This window comes from Apium graveolens, unplaced genomic scaffold, assembly GCF_009905375.1.
Source record: "Apium graveolens cultivar Ventura unplaced genomic scaffold, ASM990537v1 ctg2755, whole genome shotgun sequence".
NCBI classification, from domain to species: domain Eukaryota; kingdom Viridiplantae; phylum Streptophyta; class Magnoliopsida; order Apiales; family Apiaceae; genus Apium; species Apium graveolens.
In genome coordinates this window covers 66965-90528 of record NW_027417788.1, presented here as the reverse complement: position 1 = coordinate 90528, position 23564 = coordinate 66965, and the positions used below count along the sequence as shown (strand labels likewise).

Below are 23564 nucleotides of genomic sequence, written 5' to 3'. Positions count from 1 at the left end.
GCTTCAGACTTTTGATTTCTTTCTCGACGAGGCCTCCTGCAATCTGCAGCATAATGCCCCAGCATATTACAATTGAAACACCTCACAGTGCTTTTGTCTCGACTCATGCCTTTGAAACCACGACCACCTCGCCAATTGCTAGTCCCATCAGTGTTGCCTGTACGTTTTAGCCAGTCCTCCCGTGTGAGTAAAAGTTTAGTGTCATTTTTCTCACGCCTGGACCACTCCTCCTCTGTCAACAACAACTTACTCCCTGCTGTCTCATTCTGCCCTTTCAATCTTTCCTCATGAGCTTGAAGCGAACCAACGGTCTCTTCAACTGTCATTTTCTCTAAATCTCCAAACTGCTCGATTGTTGAAGCTATTTGGAGAAATCTGGACGGAACCGCTCGAAGCAATTTCTTAACAACATATGATTCGTGCATTTCCTCTCCTAAAGCTCGAATGGTAGACACCAGACCATTGAGCTTCATATAAAAGTCATCAAGTTGCTCACCATCATTCATCCGTAAAGTCTCGAACTCCGCCTTAAGTGTCTGCACTCTGGCCTTCTTTACACGATCAGCTCCCTGGCACATGACTTTAATGGCTTCCCACCCCTCTTTGGCTGTTTTCTTTTCAGCGATGGATAATAACATGTCTTCAGGTATGCCCTGATAAATCATGGCCAAGGCAATCTTGTCACTCTTCTCATCTTTGGGGTCAGGCGCTTCTATCGCATTCCATACTCCCTGGGCCTGCATAAACACTCTCATTTTTAAAGCCCACGCCGTGTAATTTCCCTTGGCCAGCATTGGGTAAGTTAGCCCAAACGATCCACCTTTGTTTTTCCCGTTATCCATCTTACAGTGCTGTCTCGAGAGTACTCTGAATATATGAGCTCTGATACCAAATGTAAAAACAGAACTATATATTTGAACTCTTTAACACAAGTAGATAAATCTGAAGAGCTTAATACGATACTTAGCTTCTTATTCAGCCAAAGAGATTACAAGAAGTACTTAAATAGAAACAAGAGTTGCTGGTTCCTAGAAAATAGCGACTACATTCCTACTCCTCATCTACTACTCCACGATCCTATAAAACAGGAAACAAACACCTAACTAAGCCTTAGCTGCAGTCCTGACTTAACAGCTGATTTATTTAAATACAAACTTCAAAATACGAAAACCAAATTTAAATTAAAACCAACAAATAGTTATTGTTATGTTTAATACAAAGTTTTATTGTTATTATTTTGTTTATGCGGGCATACCTGGTGTAACGACTGACAAACTATATATATTGATAAGAAGATACAAATTGACTTACAGATAGACTGGAAAATTGGAAAGAGGATGCATTCTGCTGAATAAGAGCTTTAATCACCTCTGCGATAAATTGAAAAATCACAAATTAAATCGGCAGGACAAGTTGAGTATGTGAGGATGATCCAATACATATATGAATATGATATACAAAAACGAAAAAGTAAGTTTCAAAGAAAAATTAAAAGAATGATCAGAAAGGTAGAACTGTAGGTTTCGAAAGAGGTAAGCGTGATCGCAGTCTCCTCGAGATGAACCTTTCTAGAGAATAACATTCAAATAATGAAACATTAGACTTAGTTTTAGGCATTTGTACGCAGAGTTAGTCAACTAATAAATTTGGTTGACAAGACTATTATGTTCTTGATTTTCTACTACTAAGTACTAATAATCCTCTTACTTCTCAGTATAGTACATTTTGTTTAATTATTAATGTGAATCTTAAGTACATGAACTTGAAGATATCTGCTATTTCTAGACTTCTTTTTATGCTAGGTTTCCAACTGACTCGAAGCTTAGATTATTAGGGAAAATTATACGCAGTAAGGGGGTAGAGGTCATGGATAGGCAACAAGATGCTTTAAAATCTAATGGAGCTTCCACACAATAAGGCAGTTAATGGCAAAAATGGATATATAAGATCATTATCAAATGCACTACCTAATAAGGATAGGTGTTCATCATGATTAAGGAAAGATCTTCTATAGCTACACCTAAAGTGTGTTCAACAAATGCATTTCTTGATGGTGATTTACTTGATGAGGTTTACATGTTTTTTCCTCTAGGTCACGTTAAACCCTTTAATGAATAATTACGCTGATCTTTTACCCAAACTACAGAAACCTTATAAGAATATAAGTAAGAGCTCGGCAATGGTTTTCTGAATAACAAGTAGTAGTTTTATTATCTAGAATTTTACAATCTCTAGCCAGTATTCTGCTTCTAATATTCAGCAAGGGATCTTGTTTTGCTGCTATTGTGATAAAAACAGATGAGGTTAGCCTTGCAAGAACTGATTTGCAGACATTAGTTTGGTATAGAAATACTAGATACAGAGTTCTGCATCAAAATTGGTATGTACCTGTTCCTTTAACAGTCTGCTTGAGATATGTCAATTTAAAATCTTATCAATACCCTAAGCAGGGGGGGCAAGAAAATATTTTCTATTAGTCGTAACAGATTAAATTGCAAGCGCCTTAGATAGTAACACAAGTTCTTTCTAATATATAGATAGATGCAACTAACCATAAGTCATTAGAAACATTTTCTATTCATATATTCTATTTTTTTCTAATAGTATCAATTTTCCATGAATATGTTATATGCATCCTCATTGACAATACGCAAGTAACCCGAGGATCAAAAAATTAAAAGTTACAAAGAGCATGTGCACCTTGTAATACGTAGTTAAGACCGTTTAAGGAGGATGTATCTGCAACTTCAGCTATATGGTTAAGCTTCCTTTGCAATACTCGTTCTTTGTCTGAAACTCCAACCTGATCAGCAAAGCACATAGAAAAACAAGCATACATATCATTATCAAATATTTTACAAGCTATCCCTCTCGAGGATTAAAAGCAATCATAATTATTATTTTATGAGCAAAGCACATAGAAAAGCAAGCATACATAATTATTAAATATTTTACAAACTATCTCTCTCCAAGATTAGTCAAGGTGCGCGTAAACTAGAACTAGTGTCCCTGGGACACCCACCTGCTTACTAAAAAAATTGTTCAAACTAGATTTGCATTTGACCTGGAAACAACAGAACAAAGTTCCTATAGTGTGGACTGGTGGCGCATCATCGTCCCAGGCATCAACAACCATTGCTACCATTGCACCAACAGCATAAATGTACACTATCCACGGATTATAATTCTTTCTAATACAGTGAAAATGGCAAGACTAGTGGCAATTGCAAGTACAAGTGTTGTCTTTGGCTTCTTCTTCGTTGTCTTTTTCCTTCATGTTGGCTTCATCTTCTTTTTCGTACTTAATGTTGCAATTGCATTGTGTGCAATTAGAATCACAAGTACATTTAAATATTATGTGCCTTGATTCGCGATAACAGATGTTAATTTTTTCTTAAGTCGGCCTTGATTAAAATAAATAATATATTAGGTTCTATGGAGTCCAGTGTTTCATTGGAGTCCGTGGAGTCCTTGTGCAACTAAAATGTAGCTTAAATTGTTGCAAAACATATCATTTTTCCAATGATATTCTACAAATATCACAATTTTATTGAAAATCTTGCAGATTGCACATATTTTACAAGTCTAACGTAGCAAAATATATTATTCTACAAAACATGTTTACTTTGCACAAAATAAATGTTCATGTTCCAGAATATACATATTGTACTTGTAAATATATGAGATTTGCATGATTTTATTGAAGTAATGATATTTGTGAAACATGTTTTGCAAGATAACAGGTTTTAGATAATATTTTATTTGCAGAACATAGATGGACTTTATAAGGTGAACTCCATGCAACTTTACTCTATAAGTGACTCATAATTTAACAATATCCGGTCACTAGTCAACTGTTTTTATATTTTAAAGCATTTTTAATCACATATTAAAAGATAGATGCACTCGTTATACTTTACTACCCTGTAACTAGTACAATTCTTGTTTGTTAAAATGATTATTATTTTATTATTTTTATTTTAAATATCATATATATTGTAGACATAGATGAAATATAATTATATGAATCCATTATATTAACGAAATTCAAGTAATTATATTTAATTTATTTTATTAAATAAAAAAAAATCATAAAGAAGCTCTCTTTTCTTCTTTTTTTTTTTAAAAAAAATATTTTAAATATTCCCAATCTCATTGATTAATTTATAAAATTCATACAAGATTGTGTAGTTAAATCGATTAAATTTTGATCACTGGGAGGATAGTAGTTTTAAAATTATCAAAGATTAATTTTTTAATTTCCAATCAAAAATCAACCAGAAATAGATTTATTTTATTTTTATTATATATAATTACAAATTTTAATTACCAAAATTAAATCAAAGTTGCACAATTTTTTAATTTAAAAAATCATTGAACTTTAATTAAAGAGTTTAGAGTAATTTTACAGTAGGATTCATAATAAAATCACACTTATCAAAAATTATTTTAAAGTAAAATTAAATTTAAAATTATTTTTTTTCCAAATTTTAATTGTTAAACTTTTTAGAATCCCATACAGTCTATCCAAGGTGAATTCCTTGTAATCTTGAGAGTTTCTTACTAAGATTGACATACATTTCCATTTCTTTGGTACAGATCTGAGGAATTTGAGTTTGAGTCCTTTGTTTAATGGACTCTTCCATACAACTTTAGAGCATTCAGCAGTTTTTGAAATCTACTGAAAATGTTAGTGAGTGACTCACTTTCTTCACTATGAAAATGCTCATATTGCTGAATTAACAGTTGCATTTTATTTTTCCTTACTTGCTCAGTTCTATCACATATGACCTGAATAGTATCCGAGACCTCTGTAGCAGTTTTGCAGTTTATGATGTTGTCAAACATGTCACCATCAACACCATTAAACAAAATATTCATGACCTTCTTATCCTTATGAACTTGTTTAATATCTGGATCAGACCATTCTGCTCTAGGCTTTGGGATGGATGGCTTATTTACTATCGTAGCTATCATAGGGACATGTGGGTCTTTCTCAATGCAGTCCACATATTCTTAATCTTGAGAGAGTAGATGCAGATGCATCTTCACCTTCTAATGGTGATGGGTGTCTTTATCCAGAAATGGAATTTTTACTCCAACATCCTTTCTGCTCATCTTGTTAGTTGTTGTGATCTTTAAACTCTTTGTTCTTCAAGAGCTTACTCTGATACCAATTGTTATTCCCTAACAATCTAGCAAAGAATTAGAGAAAGGGGGGTTGAATGTAATTCTGGCTACTTTTTCAATTTTAAGAACAGTTTTACTGTGAATATATAAATGTGTTTGATTTGGCTATGGTGCGGACTGAAAGTATGGATGAAATCAAAACACAAAGTAATTAAATACAAGTCTTTCAAAACTTTCTGGTGGATTGAACTTTTCCACCAGAGATATATATTAATATGAGAACTCTGTGATGCAATGTTTACACACAGCTGCTTACAAGTTGAACTTACAAAGAACAGAGAAATTCTTTACAGATGTAGCTTTATCTATTTCTCTGGTAATTGCTTAATAACTTGGATACAATTCAACTTGCTACACTTGGTTTATATATCACTAGGATATATGACAAAAAGATAAAAAAATAAGACAAAATGTCCCTAGTCTAATTTCATGCTACTTTATTTCTCCATCCAACATCTTTGAATAACTTCAGTTTAACATGATGAAAATGCTTCTTTATTCTCTAAAACCTGTAAATAGGCTGCAGAAATATGCTTCTAATCTTATTGTAACATAAGTTACCCTTTTAACGGATGTTAAAGTGATCATCCGATGAAGGCTACAAATTCACTGAATTAAATCTACTAAGTGTTTTGTTCAACATATCATCAAGTGCACTACATATTTCTAACAATCTCCCCCAATTTATGTCTACTGGAATTGTAGCCATAAATTAAGAGAAACTTGATAATAACAAAACACCCTATGAATACAGACAGATTTCTAGTAGATAAAATTAACAAGTGCTGCAATTTTTTGATAAACACAGAGAGGAAGGTTTGTAGAAAATTTCACAGGTCATTTTCAAGGTGCTCCTCTAGATTTAGCAAATTTAGCTTATTTCCTTGATTGTCTGAACTTCTTTCTCAATTTCACATTATTTTCTTCAATCTGGTGTTGGAGTTGCCTGTAGAATTCAAATTCATCCTCATTTGACTGATCCAACTTTTCTTGTATCTCCTTGAGAGTTTCATTGCTAGAATGTTTTATTTGATCTTCAAATTTGAAGAATCTTCTGATGTATTTTTCATCCTTGAACTCCATTATCCAATATGGCCTCAAATGTACCCTATCTCCAGTAAAAGGAATGGTTAATACTCTTTGTAGTGCATTTGGATTTCTTCTGTTGTTCATTATCTCCTCAATTTTGTTCAGTACCATTTTCTTGGCAACAATGTTAAATCCAAAATTCTTCTTTACTGAGGAGAAAATCTTCACCAAAACAGAATAACCTTCATTGAGAATTCTGTGAAGTGGCCAAGTCATCTCTCTTCCACCCTTGTACCTAAAGACTAATCTTTCTGGAAGATGTTTGTAAGCATCAATAACTCTAACTTTTTCTAGCTCATCCAGATAAAGATTTATGTCTGAGAATTCTTTAATGTCACAAATGAAGAGTTGATCTCCCTTGTTGACAATGGGTTTGGGTTTGGTCACTGACTTGAATTGAAGTTTGACAGACTTGACCATCTTGACTGCTCTTTTCTTTGTCTTTCTTGGTTTGACATAGATTGGAATGTTTAAATCAGGAAGAGGCAGGTTGTCCCAATTATAAGGAAATCTGAGGAGAAAGGAAACACACAAAGTCTATTAACAAAGTTGCATTATGGTGATGTACAGATGCTAGATGAAGCAATTATTTTATTACAGTCCATAATTCAAGATAAAAAGAATATTCCAGTACGCTTTGTGGTATATATTCAATATGCATATTCATTCTTATATTGGTTAATTGGTTATTTTTTATTTTTAATATCATGGTCGTATCTATATAATCTGGCTTGTTACTTTTCATGTCATTTATACTAGTTGATTTTTACCTACTACTATTGAAGGAAATAATGGAAACTAAACATAGTCTCTAGTCGTTAGTCCACCTTTTGAAGAAATCTATCTATTAATAAAATTAGATGTTGAAGAAATCTATCAAATTGTTGAATTGGGGTTGCCGGAAAGTGCCTGGAATCCGGCTAGGTTTTTTTAAACCTGGAAATACAAACTTACGACGGTTGTTCATCACATATTTCGTCGTAAATAGTCCCTAATTCCTAAAATATGACGTTTTTTCTGTCAGAAATTTCTAACTTACGACGCATTTTTCTGTCATAAAATTATGTTTTATCTTATTAAAAGTGGGTTCCATAAAGTAATATCCGACGTTTTTTCCGTCGGAAGTACATAACTTACGACGTTATTTTTCGTCGTATTGATTATGTGGTCCCCTACTTCCTAACTTGCGACGCGATTTTATCTTGTGACGAAAAAACGAACTTACTACTCGACCAAAAATGACGATTTTTTCCTTTATAAATGGCTCAATTATGACGATTTCAGTTCAAAAAAACCGTCGTAAATGGCCAGATTTGTTGTAGTGTATCAGGTACAAGCTTTTAGATATTCTTTAAAACTTTGATACTGTGTCATTCTATTGTGTAAAATATGTACATCTTAAATGCCTTTGATGTGGTGTTACATAGTACCAAGTTTTGTGGTTTTCATTTATAGACGCTGGCCACGGTTTAAGTTGGGATACACCAAATATAGAGATGCTGGTTGATTTTTTGAATTATTATCAGAACTGGGATCCTTCCTACACAAGGCAGAGGATATTGCATAGCTGCTACACATGTTTCGTCCCAAACGACGTACCAGCTTAAAAATTTGGATTCTTAGTTTTCTTACAACTTGTATTATATGTCCTACGCTAGAGTGTACTGATGATGATAGATGTATTGGTTGAATGATAATTAGTTGAATGTATTTTCTAAATTGTGCAATGGACATATATTTTATGACTCCAAGGTTTTTAATTTTGTAAATGCATCAATTTTCTTGTAACAAAATGGTTGTCTAATAATTCAATATACATCATTTTTACTGTGAAAAAGCTTATATAAAAGAATAAAATATACATCACTTTTGTTGTGTTAAAAATGATGTCAAAAAGTACAATATACATTAGTTTCTCTGTGTTGAAATCGAAGTCTAAAAATTGATAGACATCACTGTTTTGAAGGAAATATATGTCTAATGGGCTGAAAGACATCGGTGTATGGCCGATGTCTACAATAGACATCACCGACATCAATATCTGTTGCAAAACAACATAGACATCGCCGAAAATCGACGTCTATGGACATTTTTCTTGTAGTATATTGATTCATAGCAATTTTTATGGATCTTGTACATTATATCATAAAGGGGAGATGATGGGATGAGATTATCATTAAAGATACATCTTATAAAGCACATTCCTATGATGGGGGTAAGTGGTGTAGGAAATGTAACAGGTACATTGGAATAGTGGACAATGTGCCACGGAGAAATTCATGTTAAATTGCTACTTGCAATATTATGATCAAACAACATTTCTTTCATGCTACTTTTATAGGCCAATTTTTTTGCTTTTCTTTAACTCACCTACTAGCTCGATTTTACTTTTTTTTAGCCGAATTTGATTTTAGTTTAATGTTTTCTCAATGGATCAATGAAGTATTTCTAAAAAAATTGCATGCAAGTTGTCAATGAAATGAAGGAATTAAGAATTCTAAGACTTTTGAATAAAGAACTTACATATCTTAAAATAATCCAAAAAAATTCAAAAAACACAGTGACCACTTTTTATTTGGGGGATTGAAGTTGGTAAATAAGCTCACTTTCATAATTTTATTCTTTTGATAACTTAATTAAATATTTACCTTTGATTTTTCAATAATGAAATTGTTGACTTTGTTTTATTATTGGTAATATTGTAATTTAAATGTGAATTGGAGTTTAAATTTTACATCATTTCTCTCTTGGAAAAAAAGACTTTTTGAGAAAAAAAACTCGTACCTTCACCTACTAAATTAAATATTATTTACTTGAAAATAGTTAATTTTTTGAAACAGGTAAATTTATGATGATATATAGAGGGTGTGCATATTGTGTATTGAGATTGCTAAATTTGATCTTTAAGGAAGAAATAAAAATGATAGAATAAATGATAAATTTGCTTCACACATATCATTTTTTGGAATAACAATTCAATTAAAATAATAATTGACAAAATATATTTAATATTATCAAGTATTACAAAATATTGTAGAATTATTATTAAAACTACAATGATATATGTTGAAAAAAAAATAATGTATATATTACTGAAATATATATTGATAACAGCTATATTGGTAACGGCTATATTGATAACCTCTAAACCCTAGAAAACTCCCCTCCTAGAAAACTCCGCTCCTAGAAAACTCAGCCCCTAGAGCCCCTAGAAAACTCTGCCCTGTATTGTATCTATAAATCCCTTTTCACAAGCCCTCTCCCGATCAACATCTTCAATTACAAAAATCCCCAATTACAAAACACAAGCTCAGACATTTTACAACAGATCTGAAGATGTCTTCATTCAACACACCTATAGCTTCCCAACCCAACTACCCCCCACATTCTCAACCCAACCACCTCCCACAGTTTCCACCTAAGAAGGTCCCGCGTGTGCACAAGTTTAGGTCACTGGCCGATTTATATCAGGCCACAAAACAAGTTAATATACCAGTCGATTCTCGGCCCCATCTTCCCAACATCTCCCGCCCCCCAGTCCACCCAAAAGAGAAATATATAGAAGATCTCCTGAAGGCAACCATAGTTGTTGTGGCTCCACATATTTATTACAATGAGCTCACATGTAAGATATGTGGATTTGGGGACAAAGAGGACCAAATATTGATATGTGATGATTGTGATAATGGGTTTCATATGAAGTGTCTGAGACCGGCTGTTCTTGAAATTCCCCCTGAAAACTGGTATTGTGATGGTTGCCGCAGTAAGCACCCAGAAGGTATCTGTCACTCTACTTCATTACATTGTATGTTTGTGCGCGTCCTAATAAAATTAATATCTAAGTTTTAGTGGCACGGATCTGAAATACAAGTTAGTAATAATTGTTGTGACCTAAGTGTTGATTTGAGATTACAATTGTTACAATTGTTAATAATCCACTGGTTGTAGAACTTGTGTAACTTTAAAAATCAAAGTAAGGTAAATAGGAAAAATGTGGTCCTGAAATTTTTTTTATTTAATTTTACAATTTGGATTTCTTTTTAAATTTGATTTGATTATATTGCAGAATCAAGGAAGAGGTATTTTGGGATTATAGCAAAATACATTTCACCCGAAGGTAAGATTTTATTATTTTTAAATCAAGTTATTGATCATTTTTGGAATTGTGTACATATATATATGTTGTTAATCTATTTTTATTGTTATTTAGTACATGAAGTGTTTTAATTTTAATTTTAATTTTGCTAATTTCCATATTATGTGACATAATTTTGTATTTTATCAATAGCATATTGTTTTATTAGTACTAATATTGTCAAAAGCAAAAACAGACCATAAATCCCCCTAACTTCTTTGCAGCAGGTAGGGGCCTATCTCTCAAAGTTGTGTACATCATTTAAACTAACTAGGTACAACTAAAGATGTGCTAATTTACTTAGTTGTATTATGCATTATTGTCATGACCTCATATTTTGATAGCTATCTTATATATTGTTGATATTTTACTTCCTCAAAAAAGGCTAAACGTTTGCCAAAAAAATCTACAAAATTTCTTCCGTACGTTCCAGCAAATGATGTTGAGAGTAGGAACAGACAAATGGATTCTCTACGTTTTGCTCTGCAGAGTAAGAACGTAGCATTTAGTGATAAACTGACATACTCACATGACATGGCTCCTAAATCTGCTAATCAATCCAAGTATGAGGCAGATGACATCCAGGTATATACATTTTAAATTTTAATTATAGGAGCACAACTCGTTTCCTTTGTTAAGTAATGTTCTTTTCTTTTCGAATTTATCTTAATTGAATGCACATTGTATTTAATGTTATATTTCTTATTTGGTTAGGAACTATCTACCGAAGATTACATAACAATAAAGAAATGTAAAGCAATGATGAAAGGAGGAAAATGTCCTCCTCTTAAAGTTGTTTTTGATGAAGTGGAAGGGTATAAAACATATTTGATAGATTAATTGGGTTTTGTTATTAATTATACAGATAGAATGTATATTAATTATGCATTTTTGCATTTCCAGGTACAAAGTTGAAGCAGATGGTCCAATCAAAGCCATGACTTTTCTTGCTGAGTATACAGGAGATGTAGATTTTGTCAGGAATCGGAGAGATGATGAGAATTTTGATAGCTTTATGACCCTCCTTACTTACAGAGACTCAGAAGAAGAAGATGGTCTCTTTATTTGCCCGGACAAGCGGGGAAATATAGCTGGCTTCATCAGTGGCATTAACAACCATTCTGCGTAAGTATTTATGTGGTTCATACCCTTTAATTCTATATTTTTCGTTGTCTAAAAAATATGGATACCCATACCAAAATATTGACTAGTGCTGTAAAAATACAGGGAGGGAAGAAAGAAGAAAAACCTCAAATCTGTGAGGTACAATGTTCGTGGTAAATGTCATGTTTATCTTATCGCTCTTCGTAATATAAAAAAGGGAGAACGACTTTGTTTCGATTATAATGGACAAGATAATGGATATGATACACAACATTTTATTTAGGAGGCATCCTAGGAATGAACATTTTTTTACCAATGTACTCATTCTTCATATTTGTTATTTTGTTATATATTTTAGTAAGGCTAAATGACTTATAATACATGTAGTTGTTGATATGTAGTTTCAGATTAATGACTTATAATAGCTACAAATTTTAGTTTCCGCAATAAATAGAATAAATTTATAACAACTAAATTAAGAGATTACATAATATATTTTGAAACCACGGTATTGTATAAGTCACATATAAAGCATTAAGAAAGTGCCACAACCTCTCCAGCATTACACACATGTAACCTACATCCGGGAGCTAATCCACAGTTTCCTTTTTCACAACCATGAAGAAAGAACAAGAAATTATTTTTTAGAAAAATTCTAATTTTATTCTTTAACCCCTAAATCTCACATTCTAATCAACTTCTATAAATTTGTTTTCTCCAAACATAGAATTATGTTCCTTCCTCTTGCAAGTTTATATATTTATATATATATTCTTGTTACAAATTTTTGAAGATCAGTTTTATGCACAGGGGCAAGTTTACTCACAAAAGTACTTAACATATTTCATATTGTATTAAATAAGTGATAAATTTGACACTGAATCAAACTTTGTGAGCTCCTTTATAAGTTTGATACCATATTAAGTAAAGAACTCATTTTAAAACTATAAAGTGTTAAAATTAGAAGGCCTAATAAAAATGAATTTATATTACAGTCTAACAATGATAAGTTTTCATGTAGTTTTCATAGTCCATTGGTGTAGCACCTGCCTATAACTTCCAAGAAAATTACTAATCAAATTTTATTATAATAAAGAGCAACTTCAACAAATTTCTAAAACTTTATATAGAATATATATATATATATATATAGTCCTCTAAGATACAAAACTTGTCTCATTCCAAGCAATATCTCGTTTCCTACGTCCTAACTTATTTTTTAATAATCAAATTTACTTATGAATTGGGAGAGAGAGAAATGAAGCTATCAAAAAGTAAAAAGTAAGTGATATGTACTAGTTAGGGAAGATATCACACTACAAGAAACACACAATACAAGAAATATGGCTTTTTTTGACCAGCTTATTTCGACCAACTCAAAATAATGACAAGAAATGATCGTGCAGAAATATCGGCGATCAGTATATGTGTATTACCGACCGCTTATTCTGACCACGGTCAAAGATTGTCAAATATTTTTTACTCTTGCTCGTGTGGTGTCTAGATCAAACAAAATTCTGATCAAGTAAATTGAATGTTGTTCGGTCGATAAATGTAAAAGTCAAACCTTGTTGAATAACCGTTAAATTGATCTACACATCAGCTAACTTCGACCAGTATACCAATCGGGTGTTGGTCGGTTTTTCTCGGGTGAAAAAGATGATCTCTAATTTTCTCTGCATTTATGAGAAAATGAAATATTTATGTTTTTTGACCGATTATGGTTATATATTCATGCATATGATCTATTTACTTATAGTTTATATCATCTTTTGATTTTTTTTTCAAAATTGATAAGTTAATCTTGAGGTATATTACATACACACACATATATATATATTGATGATGGTTATAAGCGTGTGTGTTCATGCGCGCATGTCTTTATGTATGAATATGGAGTATATATATGATCTAACATATTTTGTTTGTATTTTTTATAAATGTAGGCATGGATGCGAAAGATCGTTTCTACAGGAAAGTCGTCTGGTAACTCACTGAAGCGAAGGAAAACTTATCGAAGCTTGAACAAAAGATGTAGGAGAAGAAGATCGAAAATTAACTAATTTATGAGATGGAGAAGTGTGGGATCACGATGGAGGAATTTGAAGAGCAATTGAAGGTGATCGAGTATTTTAAGATGACTTACAGCCATATTAGAGAATGTTGAATGTTGTTTGTTTTTTGTTTTAATTATGGTAATTTATTCGGTGTAGGTATGAACTGCGATTTAAATTTTTTTGGATTGTAAATGATGAACAGTGGATTTAATTATTGATTTTTTATTTGAAATTAAAAAAATTTCCTGATAGCTTTAAAACTATCGGGCAAATTTTTAAGACATGATATAACCAATACCGACCAACTATTACGACTGATCTACTTAATCATGACCGATTGTGGCTTTTCTTGGGATTTATGCGAACAATGACCATATTCATTATATATCGATCGAACTCATACAATACGGCCGATATCAGCCAGTCATTTCTATTTTTTAATCTAACTTATCATCTGACTCTATACCAACCACATTCGTCGGTAATTACACAGACAAATTTACCGAATGAGGCAACAGTCGGTAATATTTATCTATTGCGACCAACTTTAGGACCAAACATGATTGCAATTAGACATATTAAATTTTTCAACCAACCTATTTGATTGATTGGTGTGAGATATAATATTTTAATCACATGAAAGTTCGGAAAGTGACCAATGGGGTTGCTTTGGAGGTTTTTCAGTTATTTTTGCTCATAGTACTTCTTGACGTCATTTTTTGTATAATTTTAAGCTATTTACACACACACAGACATATATATATATATGTTATATATATATATATATTTGTGTGTATGTAGATCTTGTATTTTATGAATTATCAAATTTGTTGACGAACCTGAAGATTTGGAATTGTAAGTTTATTTTGTCCATGTAATTGTAAATTTCTTTGTATTTATGTGTAATATATTTATGTGTAGGTGTAATAAATTTGTGTGTGTAATAAACTTATGTATGTTTGTGTAATAAATGTTTACGTGTAATTAGTTGATGAGTATATTTGTATTTGTGTGTATTATAATTATGTGTGTAATGAATGTGTCTGTGAAATTGGTAGACGATGAGTATATTTGTATGTATAATAAATTTTTTACGTGTACTAAAATTTTGTACGAGTAATAATCTTATGTTTGTGAATTGATTAGACCAAAAAATATGTATATGTAGATGTCGTCCATGCTTAATTGGGATTGGATTTCTCGATGTTCAGAAAATCGATTTATATCATCAAATGATGAATATAGGAAATGTGTCGATGCATTTATTGAATTTGTTAGTGTACATTGAATTAAGGGAGAAAAAATAAGGCGCCCATGTAATACATGTGAAAATGGTAATTTTTTCAAGTTTGATGGAGTGAGAAATCATTTCCTTATGGATGGTTTTTTGGAAACTTATAAAGTGTGGGAGGTACATGATGAAAAAAATTAGGACCGAATACGAGCTTGTTCGCGAACATAAATGGGTCGAGTCGAACAGAAAAAATTCAGACCAACCGCTATTTGACTGTAAAAATAACTTATCAAATAATTTTTTTCGAAACTTTGGTTATATAACTAAAATATATATATCTTGACATCCATATGGTTGGATAGATTAAAGATATTTTTAAAAAAATTAAAACACCAATTCATGACTAAAAACTAGTTAGCGGTGGTAGTCAAACTAATGCTTGATTGTTAAAATAACAAACCGAATAAAGTTATCTTGATCTGAAACTTTGGTTATATTACTAAAATATATTTATTTTGACATCCATATGGTTGGATCGATGATAAATTTTTTAAAATAAGTTGAGACACCAATATAGTAGTGAATACTAGTTAGTAGTACTAGTCAAACTAATACTTGACACGGAGAATATATCATGCTGTCTAAAGAATTACCTCGTTTAGATATGCTGGATTTCCGGGTTAAAAACATGTTAGGATAATAAAAAGTGAAAAGTACGAGTGTGCATGTCGGTTTGTGCTCATTTTTCCGAAATAATGTTTTTGGTTCGGTTAACCGTTTATTGGTTCATGTTTTTTTAAAAAAAATTTTCTACCTAATTTTAATATGTTTACAAATTTAATAGTTATTAGCTTGAAAATATTATAGCATAAAAGAAAATATAATTTAAAATTCATTATAATAACACAATTTATATTTACAAAATGAGCTTATAATCAAATTTAAATTTTTAAAAAAACTATAGAAGACTGGTGGTGTTACTGTAAAAGAGGGTAGGGATTGACACTAAAGTGATAAAGTATTAAGAATTCTACACACGAGCTTCTATTTAAAGATCAATTTGTGTTCATCTATTATTTATATTAAATAATAATATTGGAGTTCAACGAACAAATTTAATTATGAATACTCTAATATATATTTATAAAATATTTATTTCAATTATTAATAATCATTTATTACTTCATAATTAATAATTATATTTATATCTACCTCATTATTATATAACATAATTTACTCATTTATAATTTTATTAATATTTATTAATACTTACATTATTATCTATGTCATATTTATTTCATCTGATCACTAATTTATAACATATTATTATATAATATAATTAAATCATTGTTAATTTCATTAATATTTATTAATACTTACATTATTATCTATGTCATATTTATTTCATCTTATAACTCATTTATAAGAATTTATTATTTGGTATGTATTTAACATGCATATTTATCTATAGCTCATTATCATTATCATATAGTGATTGTGTATATATGCATGTGTACATACATTAATACATACATATTAACATATATACTAATACTATATTATTGAATAGTTTTATTATTATAATAGCTTTTACAAGTATGTTCGTACTCAATTTGCTGCTGCTATTAACTCTATTCGTTCAGATAATGCACCTGAATTTGCAGATGTTACTTGCACTCAATTTTACAAAATTTATGGAATTATTCATCAAAAATCTTGTGTAAATCGACCCTAGCAAAATGCCAAGGTTGAGAGAAAGCACATGCAAATTCTAGAGATTGCAAGATGTTTGAAATTTCAATGTGGACTTTCTTTGTCCTACTGGGGAGAGTTTGTGATGACTGCCACTTACCTAATAAACAGACTACCCACACAAGCCTTAAATAACAAAATCCCATATGAAATACTTCACAAAGAGCCTACGTCATTTAACAATTTGAGAGCCTTTGGTTGTTTGATACTTGCGTCTAACCCAAGCCAAACTCATGATAAATTTGAACCGAGATCAGTACCTTGTGTGATAATTGGATACCCTCCTAACCCGAAAGGCTACAAATTACTGAACTTGACAAATATGCAGATGTTTGTTACTCGAGATGCCATATTTCACGAGACTGTGTTTCCCTTAAATCCTACCTCACCCCAAACATATGTTCACCCTGTTCCTTGTATAATGCCACAACTGCCTAAATTGAAAGATACTAGTGATGATGACATATTTGTCACTGAGACAGATGAAGCACCAGATATGTGACAATGAGGAAACATCTCAGGACTCCCCAGTGTTAAGAAGATCTACGAGAGTCACAAAAACACCTGCTTGGTTGGAAAACTTTGTTCATACAGCACTACCAAATGCCAACATATCGTATGTTGCTGATCAAGTTGTCAATCCTCAATTTAATTATTTCTTGGCATCTCTATCCAACAACAATGATCCTGTAACATTCAATTAAGCAGTGCAAGAAGCACATTAGGTAGACGCTATGAACAGAGAGTTGTCAGCTCAGGAGGACAATGGAATGTGGGAAGTCACTACACTACCACCAAACAAGAAAGCCATTGGGTGCAAATGGTTGTTCAAAACTAAATTTAATCCAGACGGGACAGTTGAGAGGCATAGAGCTCGATGAACATTCAATTAAGCTTACTATAGTTAGAACATTACTAGATATGGCTGCAATGAACGACTGGATTGCTATTCAGATGGACGTCACAAATGCTTTTCTACACGGTGACCTTCTTGAGACTGTGTATATGAAATGTCCTATACATCAAGCTTCTACACCATAAAAACTGGTGTGCAAGCTTGTAAAATCTTTGTACGGTTTGAAGCAAAGTCCCCTACTCTGGTTCAATAAACTCTCACAAAATCTGATCACGCTAGGTTACTTGCAATCAAAGACTGATTACAGTCTCTTCACAAACAGGAAGGAATTAAAAATCACCCTTGTGCTAGTATATGTAGACAATCTACTCATTTCTGGAAATTCCAATGAGGAAATCAACTCTCTCAAAGATCTGTTGTCAAAGTCATTTCACATGAAGGATCTGGGAAAAAGCTTCATCTTTTGTTGACAAAAAGAAAACCCACATCATACGACTGAAATCATTGACTAAAAGTAAGAAGTACCTCTTTCCAGATGGGGTCGGTGGAGAGATTGGTCCGCATAAGTCACCGTGGACCAGCTCTAACCATTTGCTAGATGCATAGCTTGACTGAGAGGGAAACGGAGTCCGTGTTTGCTTCGCCATGAGACATCCCTTGCATACTTCAGTAGGTTGAAGCAATCTGGGTAAACCTACAACCATATCATTTTCCTTCATGATGGACATTGCGTTAAAATTGACGTGGCCTAGGCGACAGTGCCATAGCCATGACTCTTCTTCCATCTTTGTATTCTGTATAAATAAGCAGGCACCTGGTGACTCTTCCAGCATAATTTTATACAGCCGATTCACAGACCTCTTAACTTTCATCAACGCCCTCCCATCTTTCTCATAAACCCACAATAGATCACCATGCATTACCACCTTGTTACCTTCTTCCGACATCTGTCCAAGACTTATAATATTGTTGCACAGGCATGGAATATAGAATACATTAGCAAATATTCTTTCTTCTCCATTTTTACACTTAAAAGTGATTGACCCTTTCCCTTTTATATTCACGGTTGACCCGTCTCCAAACTTTACCTCACCTGTTATTCCTTCATCCAGCGTCGAGAATTTTGTTTTATCTCCGGTCATATGATTACTAGCTCCATTGTCCAAGTACCATACTTGTGACGTTCTCTTCGCTATTGGGTTTGTCTCCAATCTCGGGATTACTTTCTCTTCGTTCAGCAACACCATTTGTGTCTTACTTTCATCTAGCTCAGACGGCAATAATGCAGGCTCGTCATCTTTGATTTCCACCAGATTTGCTTCAGACTTTTGATTTCTTTCTCGACGAGGCCTCCTGCAATCTGCAGCATAATGCCCCAGCATATTACAATTGAAACACCTCACAGTGCTTTTGTCTCGACTGATGCCTTTGAAACCACGACCACCTCGCCAATTGTTAGTCCCATCAGTGTTGCCTGTACGTTTTAGCCAGTCCTCCCATGTGAGTAAAAGTTTAGTGTCATTTTTCTCACGCCTGGACCACTCCTCCTCTGTCAACAACAACTTACTCCCTGCTGTCTCATTCTGCCCTTTCAATCTTTCCTCATGAGCTTGAAGCGAACCAACGGTCTCTTCAACTGTCATTTTCTCTAAATCTCCAAACTGCTCGATTGTTGAAGCTATTTGGAGAAATCTGGACGGAACCGCTCGAAGCAATTTCTTAACAACATATGATTCGTGCATTTCCTCTCCTAAAGCTCGAATGGTAGACACCAGACCATTGAGCTTCATATAAAAGTCATCAAGTTGCTCACCATCATTCATCCGTAAAGTCTCGAACTCCGCCTTAAGTGTCTGCACTCTGGCCTTCTTTACACGATCAGCTCCCTGGCACATGACTTTAATGGCTTCCCACCCCTCTTTGGCTATTTTCTTTTCAGCGATGGATAATAACATGTCTTCAGGTATGCCCTGATAAATCATGGCCAAGACAATCTTGTCACTCTTCTCATCTTTGGGGTCAGGCGCTTCTATCGCATTCCATACTCCCTGGGCCTGCATAAACACTCTCATTTTTAAAGCCCACGCCGTGTAATTTCCCTTGGCCAACATTGGGTAAGTTAGCCCAAACGATCCACCTTTGTTTTTCCCGTTATCCATCTTACAGTGCTGTCTCGAGAGTACTCTGAATATATGAGCTCTGATACCAAATGTAAAAATAGAACTATATATTTGAACTCTTTAACACAAGTAGATAAATCTGAAGAGCTTAATACGATACTTAGCTTCTTATTCAGCCAAAGAGATTACAAGAAGTACTTAAATAGAAACAAGAGTTGCTGGTTCCTAGAAAATAGCGACTACATTCCTACTCCTCATCTACTACTCCACGATCCTATAAAACAGGAAACAAACACCTAACTAAGCCTTAGACTGGAAAATTGGAAAGAGGATGCATTCTGCTGAATAAGAGCTTTAATCACCTCTGCGATAAATTGAAAAATCACAAATTAAATCGGCAGGACAAGTTGAGTATGTGAGGATGATCCAATACATATATGAATATGATATACAAAAACGAAAAAGTAAGTTTCAAAGAAAAATTAAAAGAATGATCAGAAAGGTAGAACTGAAGGTTTCGAAAGAGGTAAGCGTGATCGCAGTCTCCTGGAGATGAACCTTTCTAGAGAATAACATTCAAATAATGAAACATTAGACTTAGTTTTAGGCATTTGTACGCAGAGTTAGTCAACTAATAAATTTGGTTGACAAGACTATTATGTTCTTGATTTTCTACTACTAACTACTAATAATCCTCTTACTTCTCAGTATAGTACATTTTGTTTAATTATTAATGTGAATCTTAAGTACATGAACTTGAAGATCATAATTCTTTAATAATATTTACCAGCACTATAACAGCAAGCTCAACTATTGTTTCTTCTTAATAATTTCCTGCTGTATTTGTGTTGTTTTTACAAACATTCTCATGATCACCTATATTGCCGATGCTGATTTTCAAGCTTCTGATTAAACTCTGATTCATAGTTCTTCTTCAGCTGATTCATCTTTAATAAAAAATATTGTGCGTGTCACTTCCTCAGATATCTGCTATCTCTAGACTTCTTTTTATGCTAGGTTTCCAACTGACTCGAAGCTTAGATTATAAGGGAAAATTATACGCAGTAAGGGGGTAGAGGTCATGGATAGGCAACAAGATGCTTTAAAATCTAATGGAGCTTCCACACAATAAGGCAGTTAATGGCAAAAATGGATATATAAGATCATTATCAAATGCACTACCTAATAAGGATAGGTGTTCATCATGATTAAGGAAAGATCTTCTATAGCTACACCTAAAGTGTGTTCAACAAATGCATTTCTTGATGGTGATTTACTTGATGAGGTTTACATGTTTTTTCCTCTAGGTCACGTTAAACCCTTTAATGAATAATTAAGCTGATCTTTACCCAAACTACAGAAACCTTATAAGAATATAAGTAAGAGCTCGGCAATGGTTTTCTGAATAACAAGTAGTAGTTTTATTATCTAGAATTTTACAATCTCTAGCTAGTATTCTGCTTCTAATATTCAGCAAGGGATCTTGTTTTGCTGCTATTGTGATAAAAACAGATGAGGTTAGCCTTGCAAGAACTGATTTGCAGACATTAGTTTGGTATAGAAATACTAGATACAGAGTTCTGCATCAAAATTGGTATGTACCTGTTCCTTTAACAGTCTGCTTGAGATATGTCAATTTAAAATCTTATCAATACCCTAAGCAGGGGGGGCAAGAAAATATTTTCTATTAGTAGTAACAGATTAAATTGCAAGCGCCTTAGATAGTAACACAAGTTCTTTCTAATATATAGATAGATGCAACTAACCATAAGTCATTAGAAACATTTTCTATTCATATATTCTATTTTTTCTAATAGTATCAATTTTCCATGAATATGTTATATGCATCCTCATTGACATACGCAAGTAACCCGAGGATCAAAAAATTAAAAGTTACAAAGAGCATGTGCACCTTCTAATAGGTAGTTAAGACCGTTTAAGGAGGATGTATCTGCAACTTCACCTATATGGTTAAGCTTCCTTTGCAATACTCGTTCTTTGTCTGAAACTCCAACCTGATCAGCAAAGCACATAGAAAAACAAGCATACATATCATTATCAAATATTTACAAGCTATCCCTCTCCAGGATTAAAAGCAATCATAATTATTATTTTATGAGCAAAGCACATAGAAAAGCAAGCATACATAATTATTAAATATTTACAAACTATCTCTCTCCAAGATTAGTCAAGGTGCGCGTAAACTAGAACTAGTGTCCTGGGACACCCACGCTGCTTACTAAAAAAATTGTTCAAACTAGATTTGCATTTGACCCTGGAAACAACAGAACAAAGTTCCTATAGTGTGGACAGGTGGCGCATCATCGTCCCAGGCATCAACAACCATTGCTACCATTGCACCAACAGCATAAATGTACACTATCCACGGATTATAATTCTTTCTAATACAGTGAAAATGGCAAGACTAGTGGCAATTGCAAGTACAAGTGTTGTCTTTGGCTTCTTCTTCGTTGTCTTTTTCCTTCATGTTGGCTTCATCTTCTTTTTCGTACTTAATGTTGCAATTGCATTGTGTGCAATTAGAATCACAAGTACATTTAAATATTATGTGCCTTGATTCGGGATAACAGATGTTAATTTTTTCTTAAGTCGGCCTTGATTAAAATAAATAATATATTAGGTTCTATGGAGTCCAGTGTTTCATTGGAGTCCGTGGAGTCCTTGTGCAACTAAATGTAGCTTAAATTGTTGCAAAACATAATCATTTTTCCAATGATATTCTACAAATATCACAATTTATGGAAAATCTTGCAGATTGCACATATTTTACAAGTCTAAACGTAGCAAAATATATTATTCTACAAAACATGTTTACTTTGCACAAAATAAATGTTCATGTTCCAGCATATACATATTGTACTTGTAACATATATGAGATTTGCATGATTTTATTGAGTAATGATATTTGTGAAACATGTTTTGCAAGATAACAGGTTTTAGATAATATTTTATTTGCAGAACATAGATGGACCCATGCAACTTTACTATAAGTGACTCATAATTTAACAATATTCCGTCACTAGTCAACTGTTTTTATATTTTAAAGCATTTTTAATCACATATTAAAAGATAGATGCACTCGTTATACTTTACTACCCTATAACTAGTACAATTCTTGTTTGTTAAAATGATTATTTTATTATTTTTATTTTAAATATCATATATATTGTAGACATAGATGAAATATAATTATATGAATCCATTATATTAACGAAATTCAAGTAATTATATATAATTTATTTTATTAAATAAAAAAAAATCATAAAGAAGCTCTCTTTTCTTCTTTTTTTTTTAAAAAAAATATTTTAAATATTCCCAATCTCATTGATTAATTTATAAAATTCATACAAGATTGTGTAGTTAAATCGATTAATTTTGATCACTGGGAGGATAGTAGTTTTAAAATTATCAAAGATTAATTTTTAATTTCCAATCAAAAATCAACCAGAATAGATTTATTTTATTTTATTATATATAATTACAAATTTTAATTACCAAAATTAAATCAAAGTTGCACATTTTTTAATTTAAAAAATCATTGAACTTTAATTAAAGAGTTTAGAGTAATTTTACAGTAGGAATCATAATAAAATCACATTTATCAAAAATTATTTAAAGTAAAATTAAATTTAAAATTATTTTTTTCCAAATTTTAATGGTTAAACTTTTTAGAATCCCATTACAGTCTATCCAAGGTGGAATTCCTTGTAATCTTGAGAGTTTCTTACTAAGATTGACCATACATTCCATTTCTTGGTACAGATCTGAGGAATTTGAGTTTGAGTCCTTTGTTAATGGACTCTTCCATACAACTTTAGAGCATTCAGCAGTTAGTTGAAATCTACTGAAAATGTTAGTGAGTGACTCACTTTCTTTCACTATGAAAATGCTCATATTGCTGATTAACAGTTGCATTTTATTTTCCTTACTTGCTCAGTTCTATCACAGATGACCTGATAGTATCGAGACCTCCTGTAGCAGTTTTGCAGTTTATGATGTTGTCAAA

The 23564-nt window shown here is 32.4% G+C and overlaps 1 protein-coding gene across 1 annotated transcript; it reads left to right on the top strand.

Annotated features, from left to right (window-relative positions):
* The first annotated feature begins 9615 nt into the window (after window positions 1-9615).
* LOC141700687 (putative Histone-lysine N-methyltransferase ATXR5) lies at window positions 9616-11801 on the top strand. Its single transcript, XM_074504394.1, has 7 exons — window positions 9616-10057; window positions 10346-10396; window positions 10689-10702; window positions 10799-10999; window positions 11129-11229; window positions 11318-11539; window positions 11642-11801. The coding sequence occupies exons 1-7, from the start codon at window positions 9616-9618 to the stop codon at window positions 11799-11801; spliced, it is 1191 nt and encodes a 396-aa protein (XP_074360495.1).
* The last annotated feature ends 11763 nt before the right edge of the window (window positions 11802-23564 follow it).

What these genes read in the sequence shown, in the direction of transcription:
- LOC141700687 (XM_074504394.1), top strand. Translation starts at nt 9,616, where the DNA reads ATGTCTTCATTCAACACACCTATAGCTTCCCAACCCAACTACCCCCCA. An exon ending in ATGAGGCAGATGACATCCAG is followed by an intron (nt 11,000 to 11,128) that starts GTATATACATTT and finishes TTATTTGGTTAG; the next exon opens with GAACTATCTACCGAAGATTA. An exon ending in GGCATTAACAACCATTCTGC is followed by an intron (nt 11,540 to 11,641) that starts GTAAGTATTTAT and finishes GTAAAAATACAG; the next exon opens with GGAGGGAAGAAAGAAGAAAA.